At 37.1% G+C, this 23,578-nt stretch overlaps 2 protein-coding genes across 2 annotated transcripts; both read left to right on the forward strand.

The window, feature by feature from the left end:
- Positions 1–8,933: 8,933 nt before the first annotated feature.
- LOC124414571 (gustatory receptor for bitter taste 66a-like) lies at positions 8,934–10,162 on the forward strand. The gene is made up of 4 exons (XM_046895544.1): positions 8,934–9,146; positions 9,373–9,444; positions 9,904–9,993; positions 10,068–10,162. Exons 1-4 carry the CDS (start codon positions 8,970–8,972, stop codon positions 10,131–10,133), a joined length of 405 nt encoding a protein of 134 aa, XP_046751500.1. The 5' UTR covers positions 8,934–8,969; the 3' UTR covers positions 10,134–10,162.
- Positions 10,163–18,845: 8,683 nt separating this feature from the next.
- Positions 18,846–22,207, forward strand: LOC124414562. Its single transcript, XM_046895528.1, has 7 exons — positions 18,846–19,142; positions 19,252–19,520; positions 20,263–20,463; positions 20,573–20,819; positions 20,942–21,016; positions 21,863–21,952; positions 22,048–22,207. Exons 1-7 carry the CDS (start codon positions 18,846–18,848, stop codon positions 22,144–22,146), a joined length of 1,278 nt encoding a protein of 425 aa, XP_046751484.1. The 3' UTR covers positions 22,147–22,207.
- Positions 22,208–23,578: the final 1,371 nt, after the last annotated feature.

Raw genomic sequence — 23,578 nt, forward strand, 5'->3', positions numbered from 1 at the left:
TGAGATATGAATTTTTGAAACTGATTGAAAAATCGACTTCTTTCAAATTTCAAAAAATTCTCCAGCGGCCGGATTTGGGCATATCAAGCTCAAATTTTCAGGATCATCTATTTTTCTGATCTACTTCTGAGAAAAAGACGAATCGGTGACCCACCCCCGCAACTTTTCCGCGAAAAGTAATGGATCTGCCCATACATATGTATAATACAGGATGTCTCATTTTAATGAATCCAGTCGAATATTTCGAAAAACAAAGGTGTGAGTGAAAAATATTTCAGACAAAAGTTGCAAGGTTCAAAGATTCAAAACTCATAAACCAAGTACGACGGGAATCTTCCGTAGCAGCTTCACCGGCTCGTATCTCATCACCAGTTGAGTTCAGGTGGTAAGTATGCAGGTAATTTTTTATGCAAAATGTGCTACTCTTTCAGATTCCGGTGAAGAACAAAATACTGATCTGGTTAAAAAAAGCGAGTAGACCGTCATATGAGCTTGGCGGGTCTACTTACGGAAAATCTAACACTCTCAGTTTCTTTCCTCTTTCAAGCCTTCCAACTCTTGTCTAAAACATTTTTCACTCACACCTTTGGTTTGAGACATATTTAATTGGATTAATTAAAACAACACACCCTGTATACGTATACATACAACAAGATTTTTTACCTCGATATCTTCACGTAAAAATAATTCGCATGTTATTATTACCGCGAAACGGCTGTTGCGGTAAAATGAATTTTTTCCTCATATGAGAAAGTCAATACAGGCTCTTGTTGCATTTCTGTGATTATTTTTGGGGTCAGCAAACGAAGTGTCGATTACGGAAGATTTTCAATCACTGCTGCAATAAAAATGTATCGACTTTCATATTTAAGGAACATAGTATATTGAGTAACAAAGCGGAAAACTCGGTTTTTTCGGGCCAAGCGTAAGTTTGCAGTATGAGTTGTAGGTGAGCCGAAGACTCAGCTTGTGTTGCACACAATTTTTTCTATAACAAGAGTACGTTATGTGCTTTTTCACGAAGCACGAAATTGACGTCAGGCCTGCGTAATGTCAGATTTGTTTGCAACAGCGCGTGCACGTAGTACAGAGCAGACCACTTTTAACTCCTAGGATTTAAAAGTGGTTTTTTCAGTACTTCGTGCATGCGCATTCGCAGATTCACTCTACCCTCGTAGAGACGGTTACATCGTGTAAGAAAAACACGCATGAAAAAATGCGTAAAATATGCTCGCGTTGCGCAAAATGTGTTTTCACCGCAGTATCCGTTTTGCGATAATTATGACACAGGATTATTTCGAGATCAAGATATCACGAAACGGAATACATCAGTACCGGAAAAATTGACAGGGAATTACTGCAATTCCAAGCTGTTGATCAGTTGGTTTTCAACCGCTATGCAAGATGTTCGTGGCTCGACGTTCCTTCATGATCTCTGTTGCGTTGATTTTTTGGTCGGTGGTAATAAGTGTTGATGGCTCTAGACAAAAAATGCAAAATCCCTCTTTTACTGTGTCAAGCCGGTTCAATATTTCTTTACGAGAAGTGCCACGGAGGTTAATCGAAACAGGAAGTGCTCAAACTCTCTTCTCGATCTGCTGTTCCTTGCAAAAGGCCCGAGTCCATCTTAGTTGCGAACAAGATGTGACCAACTTCTCCTTACCCAGAATCAGAGAATCGGTCGAAGACGACAGCGATGTACTGAACGAGCCAGGCCAAAATTCTCGCTTAGTTGTAAAAGATCCGTGCACTTTTCGTTGGATGAAAACGTCGTTGCCAGAGCGTTATTACTTGCTACGAAATGGATTGCTATACACTCCTAATTCTGCTGAAGGTTCGCTGTCGGATATGAATCATTACTGCTTTTTTCGCGACCCAGGATCGTCGGAGTATCGGGTTAAAGTGTGTTACTCATGGGTGGTCCGATCCCCATTGGACATATTGTTCGTGATGCTCGCCGTTTTGGTCATGGTGATCATCTTCATCGGCTACACCATCGTACCGGAACTTCGCAATCTTAACGGAAGGATATTTCGTAGTTACATCGCCACCTACATTGGCGTATACGTCGGGGCGCTGATGGTCTTAGTTACAACTGAAAATGAGTCAAAAGCTTACGCTACCTTGTGTGGCCTATTCTGTAATATCGGCATTCCAAATAATAATTTTTTTTCTATGTTTTAGAACTTGAGGAACTTGAGGAGCATGAAGCTCCTATATGAAATACATTTCATTAACTCAGCTTTTCAATTTCAGTAACTCTGACACGGTGTTTCGCGGGGTGTTGTGCGATTTGGCTGAACGTGATGAGTTACAATATATGGAAAACGTTTCGGTAAGTTTTGGATCTGAGTGATTCAAAATTGATATCCACGGATTTCGGAATAGGATGATATCCAATCCTGAATCGGTTATGTGGTGTTTTAGGACGCTGCGATCGATCGGCCAGCATACGCAGGAACGTGAAAAACAAAGGTTCGTTTGGTACGCGATTTACGCATGGGTCATTGCCCCCGTGTACATTGGAGTCGGTGAACTCATTCTGAATTATGTGCCAACATTTATGAACGACACGTCGCGTAAGTTTTCAAAATTGCTGACTTTGATAAACAATATTTCTTAGCGGGCCAACCTTTTTCAGACATCATTCCAAACAGATGAGATGTTTTTTATGCTTCGTATATAATAGGATTCCCGTTTACAACGTGGAGTTGTTCGGTACCAGTGACAGTTTTTTTTGCTTGCAACGTATACTTCTACGCCTCGACCGCTCTCAGGATCAAACATCAGAGAAAGGCAACAGCTTACCTGATAGACAAGACAAACAGGCATACAGATAATGCCGAACAATGGTGAGTCTAATTTTTGAGTTGAAGTTACCTCATTCTAGGAATGAGAAACAGTAATACTTTCTGACAGTCTATTCTCCGGAGTAGAGAAGCAAAGTAATTGTCTCGTTCATTCTCCGTCAGGTTCAACTTGTACCTGAAATTATTCGTGATAATGGGAGGTCACATAATAATCTGGGCAATCTGGCTGGTTTGGCGCACATACTTTCTTACGCATATACTTGCGTTCCTCGAATTACTGCAGAGTATCCTGATATTCTTCGTATGTCTGTGGAAGGACAATATCAAGCGATCTGTCTACCAGCAACTTAGCCCTGCGCTGCTACAAATGCATCATTTTTTTGGTAGGGCTAAAACTACTGAAATAACTCATCTCTAAACTCTTCGTCACCTACATCGCAAACAGCTCCCCCAATCCTTGATGACATGGTTCAACGATAAAATCGAGCCTCGGTTGCTATCAAACCCCAGTGACTGAAAACTGCTTACCTGCTGTAGATATAGTGCTACCTACACAATCCTACCCTCAGTGATAGGAATTCCAGCCATACGCGGCATTGTGTGTACCTATCTAAAGTTGACCTGCAACCTTCGTTTTTGTCAAAAAATTTCACACCAAAAAATTGTTCCCGAATTGCTCCTAATTGCTTTCTATTTCTTATTATTCACTCCCAATCAGATTTTGAGAAAATTTAAAAAAACGGAACTCATCAAAATGGCGCCAAATTCAAAGGAATGTTTGGAAAAACCGATGTTTATTCCAACGAAATAGGATAAGCTCTGAATTATTCCTCAATTGCTTCCAATCAGTCTATTATTTTTGTAGATTGCTTCTGCATGGTTTTGGGCCAAATTAGGAAAAACTAAAAAAGGGGTTTTCGGGAGGTGAAGTGTAGTCGATTCGATTGGACATGTAAGTGAGACAGATAAAGATATGTAAAATCTGATGATTGCTACTAATTGTTCCTGAATCGCTAGTAATTGCTTCGTATATTTCATAATTTGCTACCTTATTGTTTTCGAGAAAACAGGGAAAAAGAGAGGCGCGATTTTGGAGGTTACGTCGACAAGCGGCGAATCTAAATTCTATCCGATACAAATAGTATCAATTCGGTCCAAGTAACAATTGCTTCCAATTGCTTCTTGATCGTTTATAAGCATTCTCACAATTTAAACATTTGTTCCTGCCTAATTAACGAGAAAACTGAAATAAACCAAAGCGTATAATCGGCATACTACATGTCCAATCAAATTCAACAACACTTTGCCCCGTGAAAACCCTTTTTCTGGTTTTTCCCCGTTTGTCCCAAAATGATCCAAAAGCAATCTACAAACATGATACAATAATTGCGATCAATTGAGCAGTAATTCAGAGTCTATCCTATTCCGTTGGAATAAAAATCGATTTTCCAAACAATTGTTTAAATTTGACGCCATTTTGTTCGGTGTCAGGTACCCGCAACGTTTCTCAAAAACCGTGTGAGAACGAATGGGAAAACAGAGATCCGAGTAAAGGGAAGAATAGATAAAAATTTCACTAATACGTTTCAATTCGAAACAATTCGTACAATTAGACCTTTAAAAACGGTGTGAGATTGATATTTTGTCAGATTAAATGTATACGTAAATAAATCTGTGTAGTGGCTTATTTATTACAATTATTCATAAATCTGTACACTGAAAACGTTATGTCATGAATTATTTGTTCAACAGGTAGTTTTGTCATTTGGTTTTACAGGCAAATACGACGGTCATTATTGGTTTGTTTTTACGTTTTACTCAATTTGAAAAATTCGTTTTGATATGAACTGTTGAACTGAACTGCAACAAATCATCAATCAGGATTCACTTGAAGAATTGGTTTGTATCGCACATAACATAAAGGAATCCGAAACGTCGTATTTATTTGTGGATTAGCATTTGGTATTCTTTGAAAAGAATTCTTTCAGATAAGAACAAAATTGTGATCATTCATTCACGTGATTTGTATTCTTTTAACAGAATTCATTTGGATCGATAAAACTAAATGAAAATCGAAATTGCAATTGAAACGAATAAGCGGGAAAAATTTGAATTCATGTGGATAGGATGGGATATCAGAAGACCGATAAAAGTGAATAGAAATGAGTTCACTGATTGAAACGAAAGGATTTTCATTAGAAACTCGTATACTCAATTCAGAAATTTGAAGAAATAGGATTGACAAGCATATGATAATCAATTCCGTTCAATTCTTTTCCATTTATTGGAAAAGTGATAAACATTTGCAATAGATTCCAAATGCAAAGTGCAACCAAGATAATTCAGCAAACGACACATAAAAAACACGGGAAAAGGAACCATAAATCGCGATTAGAAAACAACCCGTTATTTTCAGAACTGGGGGTATCTTGACTTTACGAAGAATACTGCTGGGTAATGCTTCAATAAATCGATTTAAGAGGAAAAATGGAAAATGCTTCAAAAACGTAATTCAAACAGGTAAATGTAAATGGCTACTTTGGAAACATTCAAATAAAAAATGGAAAATAGGTATTTAAAATGGTTTATAAAATGCGAAATGGTTTACATAATGAAACCATTTGTATATCTCATTTATAATACAACAGATGTTGATTATCTTTTTGTTTTTATATTTTTCACTTCATGTATGCAGTATTCGCTTTGAGGAAGAACTGCTTCTTAAACGTGTCATCATTCATGCTTCTCCTTCTGGGTCGCATGATCATAGAATTGTAAGAAAACAATCGTTCTACTGGTTCAGATGCCGGCAAAGGCGTATCGTGGTTGACACTACTGGGTAAAGTGCTTCAACAGATTCATTTGAGATGAAAAATGGAAAATGCTTTTAAAAGCTTAATTTTAATGGGTAAATGTAAACGGATATTTTGATAACATTTAAAATATTAAATGCAAAATGCCTTTGACATCTCAAATGCCTATTTTAGATGAAACCTTTTTAAATATTACCCAGCAGTGATGATGAAACATCCTATCAGGGCGTCACCGTTTGGTTCTCTTAACCAGTCGTCTCATGCTGCCATGTCTAAGAAAAAAGTTTCTAATCAGGAGTCTTTCTCTAAAGTAAATTGCACAACGATAGGCTATCACCATAAAACCGCGAAGAATACACAACCCCTCTCAAACCTCTCCTACGTTTTCATCTATTCAACCCTGATTTAGAGCAGAGAGCTCAGAAGAGATTCAGACGTTATAGAGAATTGAATTAGACGTCGAAGAGAGCAGATTTACAATTAAACATCGCAGAGAATAGATTAAAAGATAGAATATAACGGAATCATAGAATTGTCAACAATCTCAGAACCTCCGAAATGTAGTAACATCTATGTGATTGTGACGTGTATCATCGGTTAGGTTAACCATTGTATAACTTACCACCATTAAGAACTTCACGGAGATTGTGCCAATAAATGTGCATTTAACCCTAGTGTTGATAAAAATAATTATTTCAATCACGCATTGTGACAGTTGGCACGATTTGAAACTGAGAGTACGTTCCAAAATTAGCTGCAGCGCAAAAAACTCTCTTATAGGACAGAGGCAGAGCTAGTTACGAACTCGGCAGCGCAAAAGAGATAATTTCGGAACGCACCCTGAGTATTTTTAGAAATTGACGACATGTGAGAGAAGATTTGAAAAGTTGATCAGCAGATTTCCGAGATTAAATTGTGCAGCAAATCGAAACCATCATCTCGCATCGTTCCTCTCAAAACGTAAAACTACAGCAGTTCTGATGCTCGCAGTTAATTAGCTCGCAGAACGATGATTTCATTCTGACAATGTTTGCAATAATAAATACTGAGTACTGGCTGTACAATCAATGCTGACACTAGTCAAAAAGTATATGCATATATTTGTTACATTTGGGTCCGTTGATTGGTGGATCAGAGTGAAGGTATGCAGGCGAATGGGCACATCGAATAACGTAGAATTTAAACGAAAAGGGAAACAGGACTGGAAAGTACATCGTAGAATTAATCACCAGTGAGTTATATCCAAATTCAAAGGAAATCTTTTGGTTTTTAGCTGTGATTCCTGATTGCTTGCTCGCAGCATATTCGGACTGCACGCAATCGATTTATATTATAAAATTACGTCGATATAGTGCATCGAAAAATTGATTCCAGCAATTTGGAAAATCGTTGTTTACAGAAAAAATCCAATGGGGTAGCCTTACTTTTTTGGCGAAAACGTTTTTCGTCACGGAATTGATTTGAATGACCCTTTCTAGACTAATTGGACCCTCAGGAACGCAAAAAATGACATCATAAGAAATTAGTTCATTGCATGGGTAAAGATTGTAATTGGATAACAAAACAGAAGATCGGCTTACGTTGCAAACTCTCAAAAACGATAACCCTTTCAAATTCCTGAAAGTCAATTGAAAAACTTCGTAGCCTTTTCGTCCGCGTACCAAATTTATCAGTGTATTCATGACGGATGGAACATCCCACACTTGGCAAGCATTTTTGACGTACTATCAGAACCTCTAACGAAACAAATCCTACGTTATCCAGACTCACAATGCTCCTGGATGTGTGATTGGGAAGTCTGTCTCAGTATCTGGAACACCGGGAAAAATGATAGTGAACATTCTATGATCAACAACAAAACATATTAGCAATATATTCATTTATACTTGTTCCCATCGATTTCTATTGAGCGTTTGTGTTGAATATTGATTACATACACCGACGTTGTAGAGATAATGGTTATTGTGCCTATGCCGTGCACAACTGGTGTTCGCTTACATAAATTATAGATTATTATAAAGATATGAGAGTGACATCAAATATTCAGGTCTCCATTATGTTCATTACGCAATTGCTTCTTGGTACATTTTCCAAAGCCATATTAACACCGGTACATCTATGTAGCGTCTGACGAAATAGAGGAAAGTATAAATTAATTCGGGAGAAAGTAATCGGTCGAAGACTGAGCAGTAATCGAAGACCGTCTTAAGACCATCGGAATTGAAAGATAATGTTCTTCTCAGCACCAAAAAGCTTGTACGAGGCTTTCAAACCAATCTTCTACGTCAACTGGTTCATGGGTTTGGGCGTCTTTCTACGTCCAAAGCAAAGCGCTTTACCATACTTCTGTCAACTACTACAAACAGTGATAATTAATCTTATAAATTGGACAACGATTTATGTGGGTTTGGATGAATTGCTACAAGATACAACAGATGTCAACGATAATGGCCAGTCAGTGAATCGTAGGAATACTTATCGAATATTTCACTGTATGAATGCCGGCGTCGTCGCCTTCGCTCCTATCTTCGTATGGCACAGAAGAAAGGTAAATTGTTGGAATGGTGCTCTAAACCAATTTTTCAGTAATTAAAAATGTTGGTTCGTGGATGCAGATGGCGAAGGAGTGTTTGCGACAGATGGTGATCTTGGATGACACCTTCAAATACAAGCTTGGGCTTAAGAACGATTACAGGAAAATTCACGTTCATCTAATCTGCCGATTGATTATAGTTGTTTTAATCATGTTTGCCATGGCTATTTACGATCTCAGTTGGAGCCTGGCGGAGCATCGTTCAGTATTCAGGAATTACTGTGTATCAGCAACTGTGCATCAACCAATCCTCGTCATGTTTTTACTTGACTTGAACTTCTGTACCTGTGTAAAGTATGTCTAGCAAAATACCGACTCATAAAAATGATATTATCTTTATTGCACTCAACACCTGCTGTGCAGGTACGTGGAAGAAAAATTTCGAGACTTGAACGATAGTCTGCAGGGTTTGACTCAACAGCCTACAACATCTCAATCCAGGAAAATACAATCGATTCTTTCCCACAATATTACGAACGCAAGATGGTACAAGGACATCCAAACACAAAGCTCGGTCAAGAGCCAGCGTTATTTGGTAGAAGAAATCGGGTAAATAATCTCTGCTTTTTTCCTAGTGATTTAAATTATGCAACTTTGTAGGGTAGGCACTTTGAAAAACTCGATTGGTTATGAGGATAGTTGAATGATTTGTGTCCTTCATTGGGAAATTTTCTGATTAGAAAAGCTCACTGGGAACTCTGTACGCTGGCTAATAACATAAACATCGTATTCGGAATACAAAACCTGCTGTTTATGGCAATATCGATTCTGGTGACAACGGGATTGCTGTATACGATTTACGTCGCATATATGTTGGAGAATGTGACGTATAACAATCTTAAAACAATAATCCAGCCGCTTGCATGGACGTCCATTTACATTTACAAAATTTGGGTAGTTAACCATGCGTGCGGGACCGCCAGCAACGAGGTAACAGCAGTTGAACCATGAGGTTCTACGTTACCCTTAAGCCCACGTAGTACCCCTACCTTTACCGACCGAGCAAACTTGTCATTTGTAAAAAAAAAGTTTGCTCGGTCGGTAAAGATAGGAGTACTATTAATTAAAGTTTGACTTTTGAAAATCGTCATGAAAGTAGAAGGGATGTTTCACTACCACAGTGTTTAACGGTTGAAATATTTTATTCGTGTTTCAGGCTCGTAGAACAGGAGAAGTTATTTATAGTCTCATGAAACCACGTGCACAAGATCAGGAACTAAAGGTAAATGTCTGTAGATCTGTAGGCAAAGCTCATAGATAGGTAAGTGCAATCGAGAAAATAGTTCGTGTGATTGGAACTTTCTTAACTTTAAAATTCTGCGGTATGAGCTTGTGAATATAATGTAGTCACGATAATATTTACTCGTGCGAAAGGGGAGAAGATTGGAAAATGCTCGGAACGCTGTCTGTGGGACATCAACTTCTTGATGTCATGTAGTACTCCTACCCTTACCGACCGAGCAAACTTATCCTTTTTCTTCCTATATTAAATAAACTAATATACTATCACGATTTCGGGATATGAGTAACTCTCCTGAATTCAGCTACATAAAAGTGATCCATCGTAGAAATTTGAACCGTTACCGTTCGTTTGTTTATTTAATATAGGAAGAAAACGGGTGAGTTTGCTCGGTCGGTAAAGGTAAGAGTACTACATGACCTTAACCTTTCCTATTTTTCTACGCAGATTCACGATTTGTCAGTACAGATACTTCAGAATCCCGTTAGGTTTGATGTCTGCGGATTCTTCATTATGAATCACACATTTATTCAAGCTGTAAGTATTACCTAGACGTACAAGGGCTTTGGGGCATTTTGGGATTCGTTGACTATCTGCTCCATGAGTTTTAGGTAATTGGATCTGTGACAACCTATCTAATAATCCTCATTCAGATGACCCAGGCACCAAAGATCTAGATCTCGAATGATTTTGCTATGATGGGACCGAAAGTTGAGCTGAAGAATAAAGTACGATGATCCGAAAGCCATGATGAAGAACAGGTTAATCTTGCATTTCGAAAAAGAAACGGCGAATTCAAGATACGGAACCTGTAATTAAAATCAATCAAGTTGAATTTGATCAAAGCAACATCTGCTTTACAGCACGGAATGAATTTTAATCCCATAATTTTTGTATGAAATTACGCTATTACAAGTAATTTCACACACTGTTCTGTATTTATTCTACCTTTTTTCGCTATAACAGGTGATTTTATTGTAAAATAATGATTTTTCCACCTATCAGTTACCTAAGACGTGTTTGTAATTCATTTCACTATCCCATACGTATCCCGTAATAAGCCCGTAATCATTGCAAACAATAGTCTCATCGATAGTTGGGTTCGCATTTCGTACACAAAGTTTATTTTTTTACTAAGCTTGCAGAATTCCCAGTGACATTTACTCCAGAACAAATTTCAACAAGTGTTCGGTTACGAGTAAGAGTTTTTCATTATGATCCATTTTGCTGTGTAATATTCACTACATACAGGTTAATGAGTCTCAATTCCTAAGATGAATTAAGTCACGTCTTGACATCATTTAGCTGATTTCCTTCAGAAAATCACCATTTTTATTAGTCAAGCTATAATTCACCTTTTTCAAATCGCATACCCTGGTACTGCGTTTAGAATATTTTATACTCTATTTATATTTTAATACTCTGCCAGTTTTTGTAGATTGCCATTTGGGTCTTGAAATTTTTCACTTTTGTTGAAGCCAGAACAAATTTTCGAAAAATGATGTGCACGATCGTTACAAAATGTTTCTATCATCGAACGTTTCAATAACATTTTATATGGAAATGATTACATAATAGATACAGCTCCCTGACAATATTCTCCTGAGAAATTGACCATCAATTTTTTCAACCAAATCGGGCCAGTGTACAGTGAAACAGGAGCAAAGTGGACAGCAGTATTGCAGTTGTACTGATTCGTTCAAGCTTTAGTTTCGTTGGTAGGGATAGAATTCAAGATACTGGATTGCGAATGCTGACTCATTTGGATGAGAATTACTAGATAAGTAGTTATTGTGCCAATTACCTGTAAACCGAAAAACAGATCAGAGAGAAATATGAAAAACGTATTTTCGAGAGGATAACAAACTCATTGATAATACTCACGCGTCGAATGTGTCCGTAATCTATAGTGAAGAATTCACAGGCAGTAAATTTTACGGGATTCTGAAGCATCTGTACCGCAAATTTTTCAATCTGAAATTAAAAGAAATGAATTTATCGTGATTAATGGAATAAACCGACGCTATATATCCACTACTCGTACACTTGATACATAATAACAAAGGGAGTATCTCAGCTATGCACTTTTCGGCACCTAAAATGCGGGAAATGTGGGAATAGTAATACGTGTCAAAAAACCACACATTTTTTCACGATTTTCGGGAAACGAGCAATTTTACCGATTCCGATTTCCACTACAAAAAAGCGGTGAAGGGTGAGTCTTTTCGGTCGGTAAAGGTAGGAATACTACATGATCTCAAATTCAGCATCGACTATATTACATAACGTCTAGTTGACAATTAAGCATGCCAATGATATTTATAAATCAATTAGTTCATACGTTGTCTACGTATCTATACCTCTAGCTCGAGTACTTCGTCATTCACTTTGGGTGTAAGCAAGTGATAGATAATTTTTCCACACCTCTCAGCCTAAAACAATAAAGTAGTTATTCAAATCATTCTATCCCAATTATATGAAAGTGACTTATGACGATAATTTTTACGAGATAGCGGAATAATTATAGCAACACGTCAACTATTAGTTAAGCTACTCGGATTACCTCGTTGCTGACGGTCCAACATGAGTGGCAAATGAACCAAATTTGAAAGGTATAAATGGCAGTCCACGAGGTCACAGGGAGTATTTTCCGGATCTTGACGAACAGCGCCATATCCCATTTAAACGTACAGTAAATAGTATACAACAAACCCGTAACTAATATAAATGATAATCCCATTGACAGTAAATTTTGTACACCAAAGATGACATTCATCTGTCTAGCCAGCTTGCAGAGTTCCCAGTGGATTTTACTACCGAATAATTATTCTTGTATTATATACATATAATATATATAAAGAACCAGAATGCTCAGGTTCAACTGATCTATCAGACAGTAGAGTTTTCATCATCAGTGGATTCTTCTCGCTAACAAGCATTATTATATTGTACCTATATAATATATGCAATGTACGACGTAAATGATCAGGATCAACTGATTCTATCAAATATTCAATATTTGAAACTGAGTTAGGTAACTTTTAATGTGCGATCCATTGAAAATGTTCTCTAGAATTGGATGCTCAGGAAATCTCAGTCATCTTACGTTACTCACCGGACTTCTTTTAACTGAAGATGCTGGTCACTTTTCAAGCTTTTGACTTGAATTTTTGTGATTTTATAACATGGTGTTGTTCTGACAATATTGTGATGAGTAACGAACAATTTGTCACTAGAGTTAGAGGTGGCAGATTTTGTCACCATTTCCTGTAGAAAGTTGTTCAAGGCTTCAAGTCTTTTTTTTATATACCTGCATGTATAAAGAATACATCACATGTCAGGTGAGGTTAATATTAGGAAAAGACCGAAAACTACATTCTACCAAAAATCATGCGCAATTTGATAAGAAAATAAATCACAAATAAGTTGGTATTTTGCTGCAGGTACCTTACAAAAATGCAGAAGTTCACATCCATCAAAAACATAACTGCTATAGGTTGATGCTGAGTTACTAGAATACCGAGGTGCAACAACAATGGCTCATGAGTGTGCGGAGCCAAGACGAAATCTAATGTGGCTACCATGAGCATAATGATACAGATGGCCATCACTCCACATTTCAGAAGAATATAGACCTCATTGTAATTGTTCTCGATTCCAAGAATTGACTGGAAAGTGCCATTCAAGACTTCTATTTGTTGTAAACAGTTCCTCAATCCCTGGACGTATTTGAAGCAACAGTTAACAATCACTCGATAGAAACTATTGTACCTATGTAAAATTACGGAGCTTGCAAAACCGTTGTTACTAAAGTCACCTTTTTTTGAAGCCATGACAAAAGCGGACCAATCACGACAATACAAGAATTTGTACAGATAAGTACTCGGTACATTGTTCGAGCCATCGGCGGTCCATCGCTGTTGGCATCTTCATTTTGCATTAATTCGATCAAACCCATGTAAACTAGAGTCCAGTTCATCATATTAACAATTACTATCTGCAGTTGGATAAAGTAATACGACAACCGGCTTTGATTTGATGTCCGTAAAATGCTTAATCCTAAGAACCCATTGAAGTAAGCGAGCGGCTTGATAGCTTCGTAAACAGTTTTTGGTTCGTAAGAGAACATGATATTTCGGTCTCCCCCGTCGAATGTTGAACGTTGAATGTTATACTTTGGCTCTTCGCAACCAAATGCTACACAGTTGTTGGGGTATTTTAATTCAGAAAAGTGCGGAAAAGAATTATCCAAACAATAATCGTAATGGAGAATCGGATATTCTAGCTACTGTTTATATCTTAACAACTGATCGACACATGAAACGTAATGGTCAAATAGTTATTGTTATTTTTGGCAGTGCTCGAAAACAATAAAGACTGTATTTATCGAACGGAGTAATCCAGCTTAAACTATTACTTCATTTTACGATGTTAAGGAACTTATAAAGACGCGTTGTACACCTCGAAAATGCGGGGATGCAAAACTCCTATACTGCTCAAGCGATCAGAGTGAAACTTGAGCAATTAATGCCTTATTTTGGCAAAAAGTGGAGCATTTTTTTACTTTTTCAAAATTTGGAAAAAAAAATTACAGATTGGTTACCACCCACAGAAATTGGCCAAATTTTTACAGTTACACTGAATTGATCGAACTATCCGGTATGATGCCACTCGGCGGTGATGAAACACACATTTTGAGCCCAGTCCCATGAGATTTGATGGTGAAATGAGCAAATGGCAGCTGATCTGGCTTTTGATTATGAAGAACACCGAAATCTCATTTTGGCGACATTTGTTACCGATCTTTCACGCCTGCCGGTAATTTTTTACCGGCATTACACGCATACATTACCGGCATGCGCGTAATGTCGGTAACAAATGTCGCCAGATTTCGGTGTACTTCGTAATCGAAAACCAGATCAGCTGCCATTTCGTCATTTCACCATCAAATCTTATGGAACTGGGCTCAGAATGTTTTTTTCATCACCGCGGAGTGGCATCATACCGGATAGTTTAATCCATTCAGTGCAACTGTGAAAATTTGGCCAATTTCTGTGGGTGGTAACCAATCTGTCAAAATTTTTTCCACGTTTTGAAGAAGTAAAAAGACGCTCCACTTTTTGCCAAAATAAGGTATTAACTGCCCAAGTCTCACTCGGATCGCTTAAGCGGTATAGGAGTTTTGCATCCCCGCGTTTTTGAGGTGTACAACGTGTCTTTATAAGCACCTTAAGTGCGGGTAAAACGAGCTGTTAGTTTTGCATCCGCAGCAATCGCTGCTCAAGCTATTAATTATCGATGTATTTGCAAGGAAAACAAAGACCTGTTTTTTTTTTAAATACTTTTATGGCTTGAATATCATAAACATAGAACATAGAACGTAGAAAAGTATTTCCGAAAATCTAATAATACGCTAATGCGCATGACGAGTAACTTCTACGCACCTCCTCGACGTGGGTAGAAAAAGTTAAATCGAGAGTTGACTCGAGAGAGTTTGTGAATGCTGCAACGTGAGTCAACTCGGTGTTTCTGAACGCCGCGAGTTGACTATAGTTGACTGTAGTTAACTCGAGTAAGGTTTCAGAACGCACCCCAGGATAGGACGCAGAGGGCGTGGCTTGACGATAAATTTATTTCGTCCATTTTTGATTACGAAAAGCTCCATTGAATCGTTGAAAACCGGAACGGTGGACACTCGATTGGAATTTGAACCGTGCGTAGAATTTTTCCAAAACACTGCAGCCTTTTGCACGTCTGATCTTGCACGATCAAATCGTTGAGTGCAATCCACTTAGTGGTACGGTAAAGAAATTAGTATAAGCCATTTTTGGAATAATACGTTTAATTATTAATGCGGGGATATAGAAAATATTATGTATAAGGTTATTTGTTCAACATAGAATAAGATGATCTATTATTACTATGTACAAGCTGAAAAACTGAATGTCATTGACGATACCACCATTATTTTGAAACTTTACATTTTCCCCACCACCATCCCGCAAGTAACATCTAGCATTTTCTGATAAATTTTTTTTATGAATCCCATATCTCTGACAGATTTTTTAAAAGAACGACATCTGTGAGAAAATTTGTGAGAAAATCTTTTATGCACTGATTTAATTACATTGCCACCCCAATATATTCATTGTCTGCATCACTGAAAAAGTCGCCTTTCCGGGAATTTTTTTTAATACACCTAACGTTTTCACTCCACCTAAATTATTGATAACTTCGTACTACCACACAAGACTTTTGAGCCGACCCCTCACCCCCGTTGGCCGGTAGGAATCGGGGAATGATCCCCTGTTTGAACGCCGCCATCTTGTCCCAGAACCACTATATTATATCTACTGTAATTGAAAAAACATGTATTTAGAGAAAAAAAAACTTGGATCGGATCGATCAAATTGAGATCATATCGAACCACAACAAAGAACACAAATAAAATGAATACTGAATAATGAACGTAACAAGTGGATGGAATCAGCCACGAGTTGATAGTTTTAAATTGTAGATATTAATTTCTTCAACATCCAGTGTCGTTTGCAGGTGGATTGGAAGTGCTGGACTGCGATAGCTGACTCATCTGAATGAGGATTACTAGGTACGTTGTCACTGATCCAATGACCTGGCAATAAAGGATCAGAAAATGAATAAATCTCGAGAATGTGCACCCTCTGTCAATTATTGATATACTTACGCCTTGAATATAAGTGTAATCCATGTCAAAGAATCCGCAGGCATTGAACTGCACCGGATTCTGAAGCATCTGTACTGAAAATTCTTGAATCTATTCACGAAGATGACACAATATTAAATGATATCCTAAAGGAGCTGATGACGCTCAATTATATAGATCCAAACTATGCTCAACAGTCGCGTATCCTTATAATTATAATAGTTATCTATATAACTCATATACAAGCATGAGGATTGTGTATGTAAAGCACTTATCTTATACCTCTTTCTGCATTTTTTCATCTTGTAGTTTTGGTATGAAGAATTCATAGATAATTTCTCCAGTTCGCTGAGCCTGAAATCCTCTAGGATAAATCTTTGGTGCTCATTATCATATCTCACGATTATATGTCAATACGTTTAACGGTAAGTACACCTGCGAGTGGCTTGTCTATTCTTCTTACCTCGCTGGTGGTACTCCAACATGAGTGACTAATAACCCAAATTTGAAAAACGTAAATAACAGTCCAAATCGTCGAGGGGATTGTGTTCCGCAACTTTTCTATCGTCTCACTCTCCCACATAAGTGTACTGTAAATAGTGTACAGCAATCCAGTGATCATTACAAATGACAACCCCATGGTGATCAAGTTCTGTATTCCATAGACGCCGTTTATCTTTATAGCCAACTTGCTGAGCTCCCAGTGAATTTTTCTGGGGAATAAGTTAGACGAATTATCAGTCGACACAGGTAGTCAAACGGTCTCATTGCGTTTATGACGGTAATATTCATGACCTGTAAAAGCTCAACTGGAAAGAATTTTACTCACCGGATCTCTCGTAGTAATCGAAGCTTGTCGTCTTTCAAACTTTTAACTTGCACCTTTTTAACAAATAGTCTTTCACTAGAATGGCAAAAGGTGGCAGACTGTCCAGCTGCCAATTCCTGCAGACCGTTATTCAAATCTCGAAATTTTTTTTTCACGTATCTACACAGCAGTATGGTAAAATGACGTGAGCACAGTGATGAATTCGACATCATGATGACAAGGTTAATTCTGACGTAAACATTGTAACATTGATACCTTAAGGAGGTGCAGAAATTCAAGTCCAACAAAATCAAAGCTATTATTGGTTGATGCTGTGTCGCCGAAACACTCATAATGGTCAGCGTTGACTGACCATAACTCGGGCCCACGAGGAAGTCCACAATGCTAACGCCAAACATGAATAGAACGCCGATAATCACTTCGAAATTTAGACGAATGTAGATCGCTTTGTAATTGTTTTTAATCCCAAGGGTAGTTTGCAAGGTGACATCTAAGCTCCCCATCTGTTGTAAATAGCTATTCACTTCCTACGGGTGTAAATAGAGATTCATGAATCGTAGAACCGAACATTACTAGGAATATGTATTTCAGGCCTCGCTAGGAGAATAAAAATTCAGGTTCCAGGTATCGACTACCCAGATGTGTATTATTGCAACCGAGCTACAGTGAAAAGTATAGGTTTAGACGTTCATTCATTGGTATCGTCACCCAAATCACCTTTATCTTGAGCCATGATGAAAGTGGAGCGATAACGACGAGACAGGAATTTGCACAAATCAGTACTCGGTACATTGTTTGAGCCATGGGTGGTCCACTGTTGATGGTCTCTTCAGTCTGCATGACTATGATCAAACCCATGTAAACCATAGTCCAGTTTATTAGATTAAAAATCACCATCTGCAGTCGCATGTACAAAAACGACAGGTTGCTTTGATTTGGTCTTCGGAAAACACCTAAACCCACGAACCAGTTGAAGAGAGAGAGTGGTCTGATAGCTTCGTGAAAGTTTTTTGGTTCCGTAAGTAACATTGTTTCTTAGTCTCTGTCGATTTCCTCCTTTCTAACTACTGGATTTTCTATTCCAGCTTGAATATACGAAACTACTCCTTTTTTTCACACGTGGTCAGATACTGTGTAATTGCTTCAGTGTTCTCACTTCAGAAAGTGTTCCTGAAAATAACTGGGCAGTAATCGTGATGAGGAATTCAATAACTTAGCTTATGTTTGTATCTTTAAAAATTTATGCATAGAAGGTACCTACATATACTTGAGGAATAACGATCAAATACTCATTACTTTGTATAACAGCGTGCGAAATCGATTAATGTACAACGCATAATTGATCGAGAGAAAATTTAGCAGTTATTGCTTTATACCATTACTAAAAATGGTTTGATAAAGCCATAGATAATGCTTTGAGAGTGAATTATTAATCCGAGTGGTACTCATGAAAACGGCATTTCCTTGAGACACATCGACGCTCAAAGCTCAAAAATCAAAAACTCAGTTGGTTAAACTGTGAAAATGATCGTTACAAATCAAAAATTATGCAAAATTGTACGACAAATGATGGAATGCATAATTTTCAAAATGTATGTTTTCTGTTAAAAGATCAATAAATTCTGTGGTGATGTCTACTACGATCATATAATTACAAAATGATGCAATTATATTTATGCGAATCAGCCCAGTCATGCCTTATCTGATGTAAAAAGTACGACGACGGAAGAACAGAATAAATTATCACCACAATCTAAGGCTGTAAACATCGATAATTGCTTACAACAAATTCGAATTGAATTGGTATCTTCGCAATGCTTTTCTCGCACGGCCCTCATTCGATCGTGCTTACATTCGGATTCAAAGCCTTTTGCGATAATGAAGTTACCGGCGGTAAAAACTTTGAATCATGCATTTTTGCCAACGGGTTGCATCAATTTTATATTCGGAATCGGTGTATTTGAGTATCCTTCGGGCAAACCGCGACCCATATTATCAGCCATTGTGGGGATGATAAATATAATTTTTTTTCTGTGTTTTATCGAGCTAGCTAACATACCAGGATTAAAGGTGCTCATGGGGTCGAAAATTGCAGCCCAAAACTGCCGAATGTTCTTGTATTTTCAGATTGGCTTCATGATAATTGTCATGTCTCTATCACAGTCTGGGGCCAAGGTAATACGAGTGTATAATTGTAATTCACGCGTTGACAAGAAACAATTTACATGTTTTTTCTCGTTTTCGTCTGTTGAAAATCGTTATTCCCTTCGATTTCTACTTTCAGCGTACCCGAAACAGCCTTCGCAAGCTCGAGGATACGAATAACAGACTTCTCATGTTCGGAATCTCTGGTGACTACGAATTAACTTTAAAGGATCAACTGATTCAGAGCAGCATCGCCTTAATTTTTCTCGTTTCCATTATAATTTTGGACTTACGTTACACTGCGAATGACGTACGCAACAAGTTTGAACGCAACAATCTCCTGATATGTGCGCACCATTTGTTGATTTTCGATTACGTCATTGACTCTAGCTACATAAGCGGCATTAGGTGAATTGACAATTATCTATCGTTAACTTTAGTTGTTTTTACAATGATAATTTATACATATGATTATTTATTTTTGAAATTGTTTGACGGTTGGAGTGCAGTTAGTTGACGTAGGTATATTAGAATCAGCGGATTGCAATTTTTGTACACGGCTCAATATTGAAACTACCGTTTGAATTTTGATAAAAATCGTAAAGAATGCAATGATTGCAGCAAGCTTACAAAGATTGCATAGATTACACAGATGACCATGATTTCAAGAAATACAAAGATGACATCTGGGATTACAAAAATTAAAAGTCATTTCAAAGATTATACGTACGATAACGAAAACATAGGAATTGCAAAGATTACAAGGAATTTCGATAGATAAAAAGGGGTCACAATGCGACACAAAAATGACAAAGATTACAAGGACAAGTGATTACGAATGGTTACAAAGTTTACGGGGATTTTAAGGATTGCAAACATGACATAAAGAATACCATGAAGTCTTATAAATAAATTCTAATAAGTCTCGTAAATAAATTAGCTGTTCCTTATATTTATACTAATATAGCTATTTCAATATTCAGTCTTCTTCGTTTAAAATTAAAGCTTCACTTTTCTCTGCAAGACGAATTAATATAAATCGTATGTGAACGCTTTCACTACGTAAATTGAAAAGCGTCAATTGGCCGAGTGCAGATTAGCAGTTCATTAGTGCCATTGTAATGATTTTTCGTTTTCACTTTCTGTGTAGATATTTTCACAACAGATTTCAACGCCTGAATTCCCACCTAGAAGAATCAGATTTGCAGAAAAATTTAAATATACAGCATCATGTGAAGTTGGAAAATCGATCTCCACGCTATGACTCGATATTAAATGAAATGTATGGAGACTTGCGGAGCTACAAACTTGCAGACAAGAAATGGCTGCTACACCTTGTAAGAGAGATGAGGTTAGTATGAAAATATACGCATTACACAAAATTGCTCACTGTAATTGAAAACAGTTAATCATGTTGTTTACGACTGTATTAAGATAAAACGTATGATTTTCATGTGTAGAAAAATACATCGAGATCTTTGCAACATGGCGAGAGAATTGCACAAGGGTTCCGAAATCCTGATTCTCATTTCAGTAACATTATCATTTTGCATAACGATCGGACTTCTCTACGTATCTTACTGCGTTGTCATAACTTCAGTTACATTCTACGACGTGATGGGTAGCGTAACTTGTTTTTTGTGGGCCGCATTTTTCAGCTTCAAAATTTTTCTTATTGTTGATGCCTGCTCAAAAACGAGCAGCGAGGTACGTGATCGAGCTTGAAGAACATAACAGTATCGATCTGGTAAAAATATGAATCATTTTTTATATCATAATAATATTATTGACTTGGTCAGATCGTGATAATACCAAAAATCACGTTTCAGGCTGTGCGGACTGGGGAATTGATTCAGGAATTACTAGACCCAACGGAAATCCATAATGGAAATATACGGGATGAGGTAAATTTTATTGAACATTAGAAAAAAATCTGGCAAAACAAGTTTTCATGCAATCACAATTCCGGAGCTGTCAAGGATCTGAAATTCCATGGAATTTCAATAACAATTCTTAGAATTCTATCGACATTCTCAAAACAATATGAAGTGATAAAAAATTAACACAGTTTCATGGAATTTCCGTAGGGCTCCCTAACAATAAATTCGGAATCTCCATGAAATTTTAACAGAATTTCTTTCTTAAAAATCTCGAAACCCCGTGAAAGTTAAACAAAACCCATACAATTATCATATAATTCCTACAAAAATTCTCATAGAACCCTGTGACAATTTAGAAAACAATATGGAGTTTATATGTCCATATGTTAAGCTGTCACAAAAACTCCTGACACCCGATGGTAATCGCAGAAAATTAGTCACAAGTTTCTAATGAAGGTTTTCAAAGCCCATAGAATTTCCATTACAATTCCGATTAGAACCCCATAACAATTCCCAAGACAATATTCGTTAAGTTGATGAGATTAGTATGACAATCTCACATGGATTAAGGTCTGACAAAAAAACTCTGAAAACCTGATAAAAACTACGAACGACACATGGATCTTGCGAAGGACTTCGTCATAAATATTTTAACAATCCGGTGGGATATCTATAGGGTTTCCCTTTCAATATTCTTGAAAGTCGATGGAAATTTCTCAAATTCCATGTAATGCCCATGGAAATCTCCTTTCATAATTTTGTAAATCCCATGTTATACATATATATATATGAATAATACCAATGTAAAAATCAATTGAATAAATTCTTCACATATAATTATACTACATGTTTCTTTTATCCGTGTTACAGATCAACATCTTTACTCTTCAGCTGCTGCAAAATCCTCTTTCTTTTACAGCGAATGGATTTTTCACACTGGATTATCAGATGATTCGTAGTGTGAGAATGAATTAACGATTCCATAATGATTTGCTATATTTTTCTCTGTTTACGACAGGTATTTTCAAAAGATTTTAACCGTTTTATAATTTCAGATAATTGCGTCAGTGACAACTTTCCTTGTCATTCTAATTCAAATGGGAAGTATATACGATCGCAAGACGCTCAACGTTTCTGACGTACAACAAAAGTAATTAGGGTTGAGAAAACGGCTTAATTGCGTGATCAGATAAGTAAAGTAGTTCGCCACAAGGTTCATCACTTACCAGGTTATGTGGTGGAAGTGTTGAATGAGCAATTTAAGATATGGTGAATTAGTTGATGCAATTCGGGGCACTTTTTAGCGAAATACGCCTGCATCTCGGCAACTAAGAGTACAATTTCACTCTTTCAGTCACATTGAGATCACCTGAAACATTTCCATGACCTAACCTTATCACAGTTTATTTACAACTTCAAGTGATCTTTATTAGTTCGTATAAACCGAAAAACCCCCAAGATAACAAGTTTCGGCAACAATCATCGAATTTTGATAGTTTTTTTCGATTTTAGATCGGCCATATTAGATCCACCACCTTGGATTTAGAAACTTTTAAAGTCTGACTTCAGATTCATGATCAATGTATTCAAAAACCCCCGAGTAACAAAATTGAGACCAAATTATTAAGTTTAAGAATGTGTGACTGAAAGGGTTAACAATCGACGATATTCCGACTCATTGTCCACGGTTGGCAAACTTTTTGTGGACCACATGATAAATGTCGAAAGGTCAAATGTACCTTAAGTTGCACAAGTACAGACAGATTTACCCGTTGTTTAATGGCAAATGAAATATTTGTGTTATGTCACCAATTAACTAATAATAACATTTGTTGTAAAATAACCTATATTTCAAACCTGATATATCCCTGACAAGCCTTAGTTTTATTGCTGTTTTGTTTTCGTTACTTCATTTCCAAGATCACTAAACACAAACATACGGTATAAAACTAAAATATTATAAAAAGTATCTTACACTGGAGTATCGTGTAGTAAAAAACAGATAAGAATACAAAAAATCAGCTTTCATTTGTTGTTCCTATATTTCGGTTTGAATCGAAACTATTTTGTGCGGTTTATCGAATAAATATGAGTATGCATCGGTTAAATTATTGCTAACGACCTTGGGCTGTTTTACCGCAAATGTTAATTTCGGTATTACCGACTGCTGATAATTCCTGTTCGGTCGTAATAGCAAAAAAAATGTACCACGACTACCTGGTTAGGGTAATATTCTGAGATCAGAGGTACTTTATCAATTCGTCGAATAGTGCGATCATACCGGTAAAGACCAACTGTAAATTGTATGGTAATATCACCGTTCTATTGACGATGAGTTCTCTTCGGCCGAGCGAGCATTTCTTGATCGGCCGTGCGTCTAATTGATCGCGAGAGCATTTTTTATTCACGGAATTATTGCAATTCCTAATTCTGGCTTAGTGACCTCGAAATTGCATGAAAAGAGTATCACGATGGTTTATTTTATGACTCATTATTTACAGAACTGCACAAAGTATCTCAGCCATGCACTTTTTGGCCCTTGAAATGCGGGAAATGTGAAAATACTAACACATGGCAAAAAACCAC

Source organism: Diprion similis, chromosome 14 (assembly GCF_021155765.1).
Source record: "Diprion similis isolate iyDipSimi1 chromosome 14, iyDipSimi1.1, whole genome shotgun sequence".
NCBI lineage: Eukaryota > Metazoa > Arthropoda > Insecta > Hymenoptera > Diprionidae > Diprion > Diprion similis.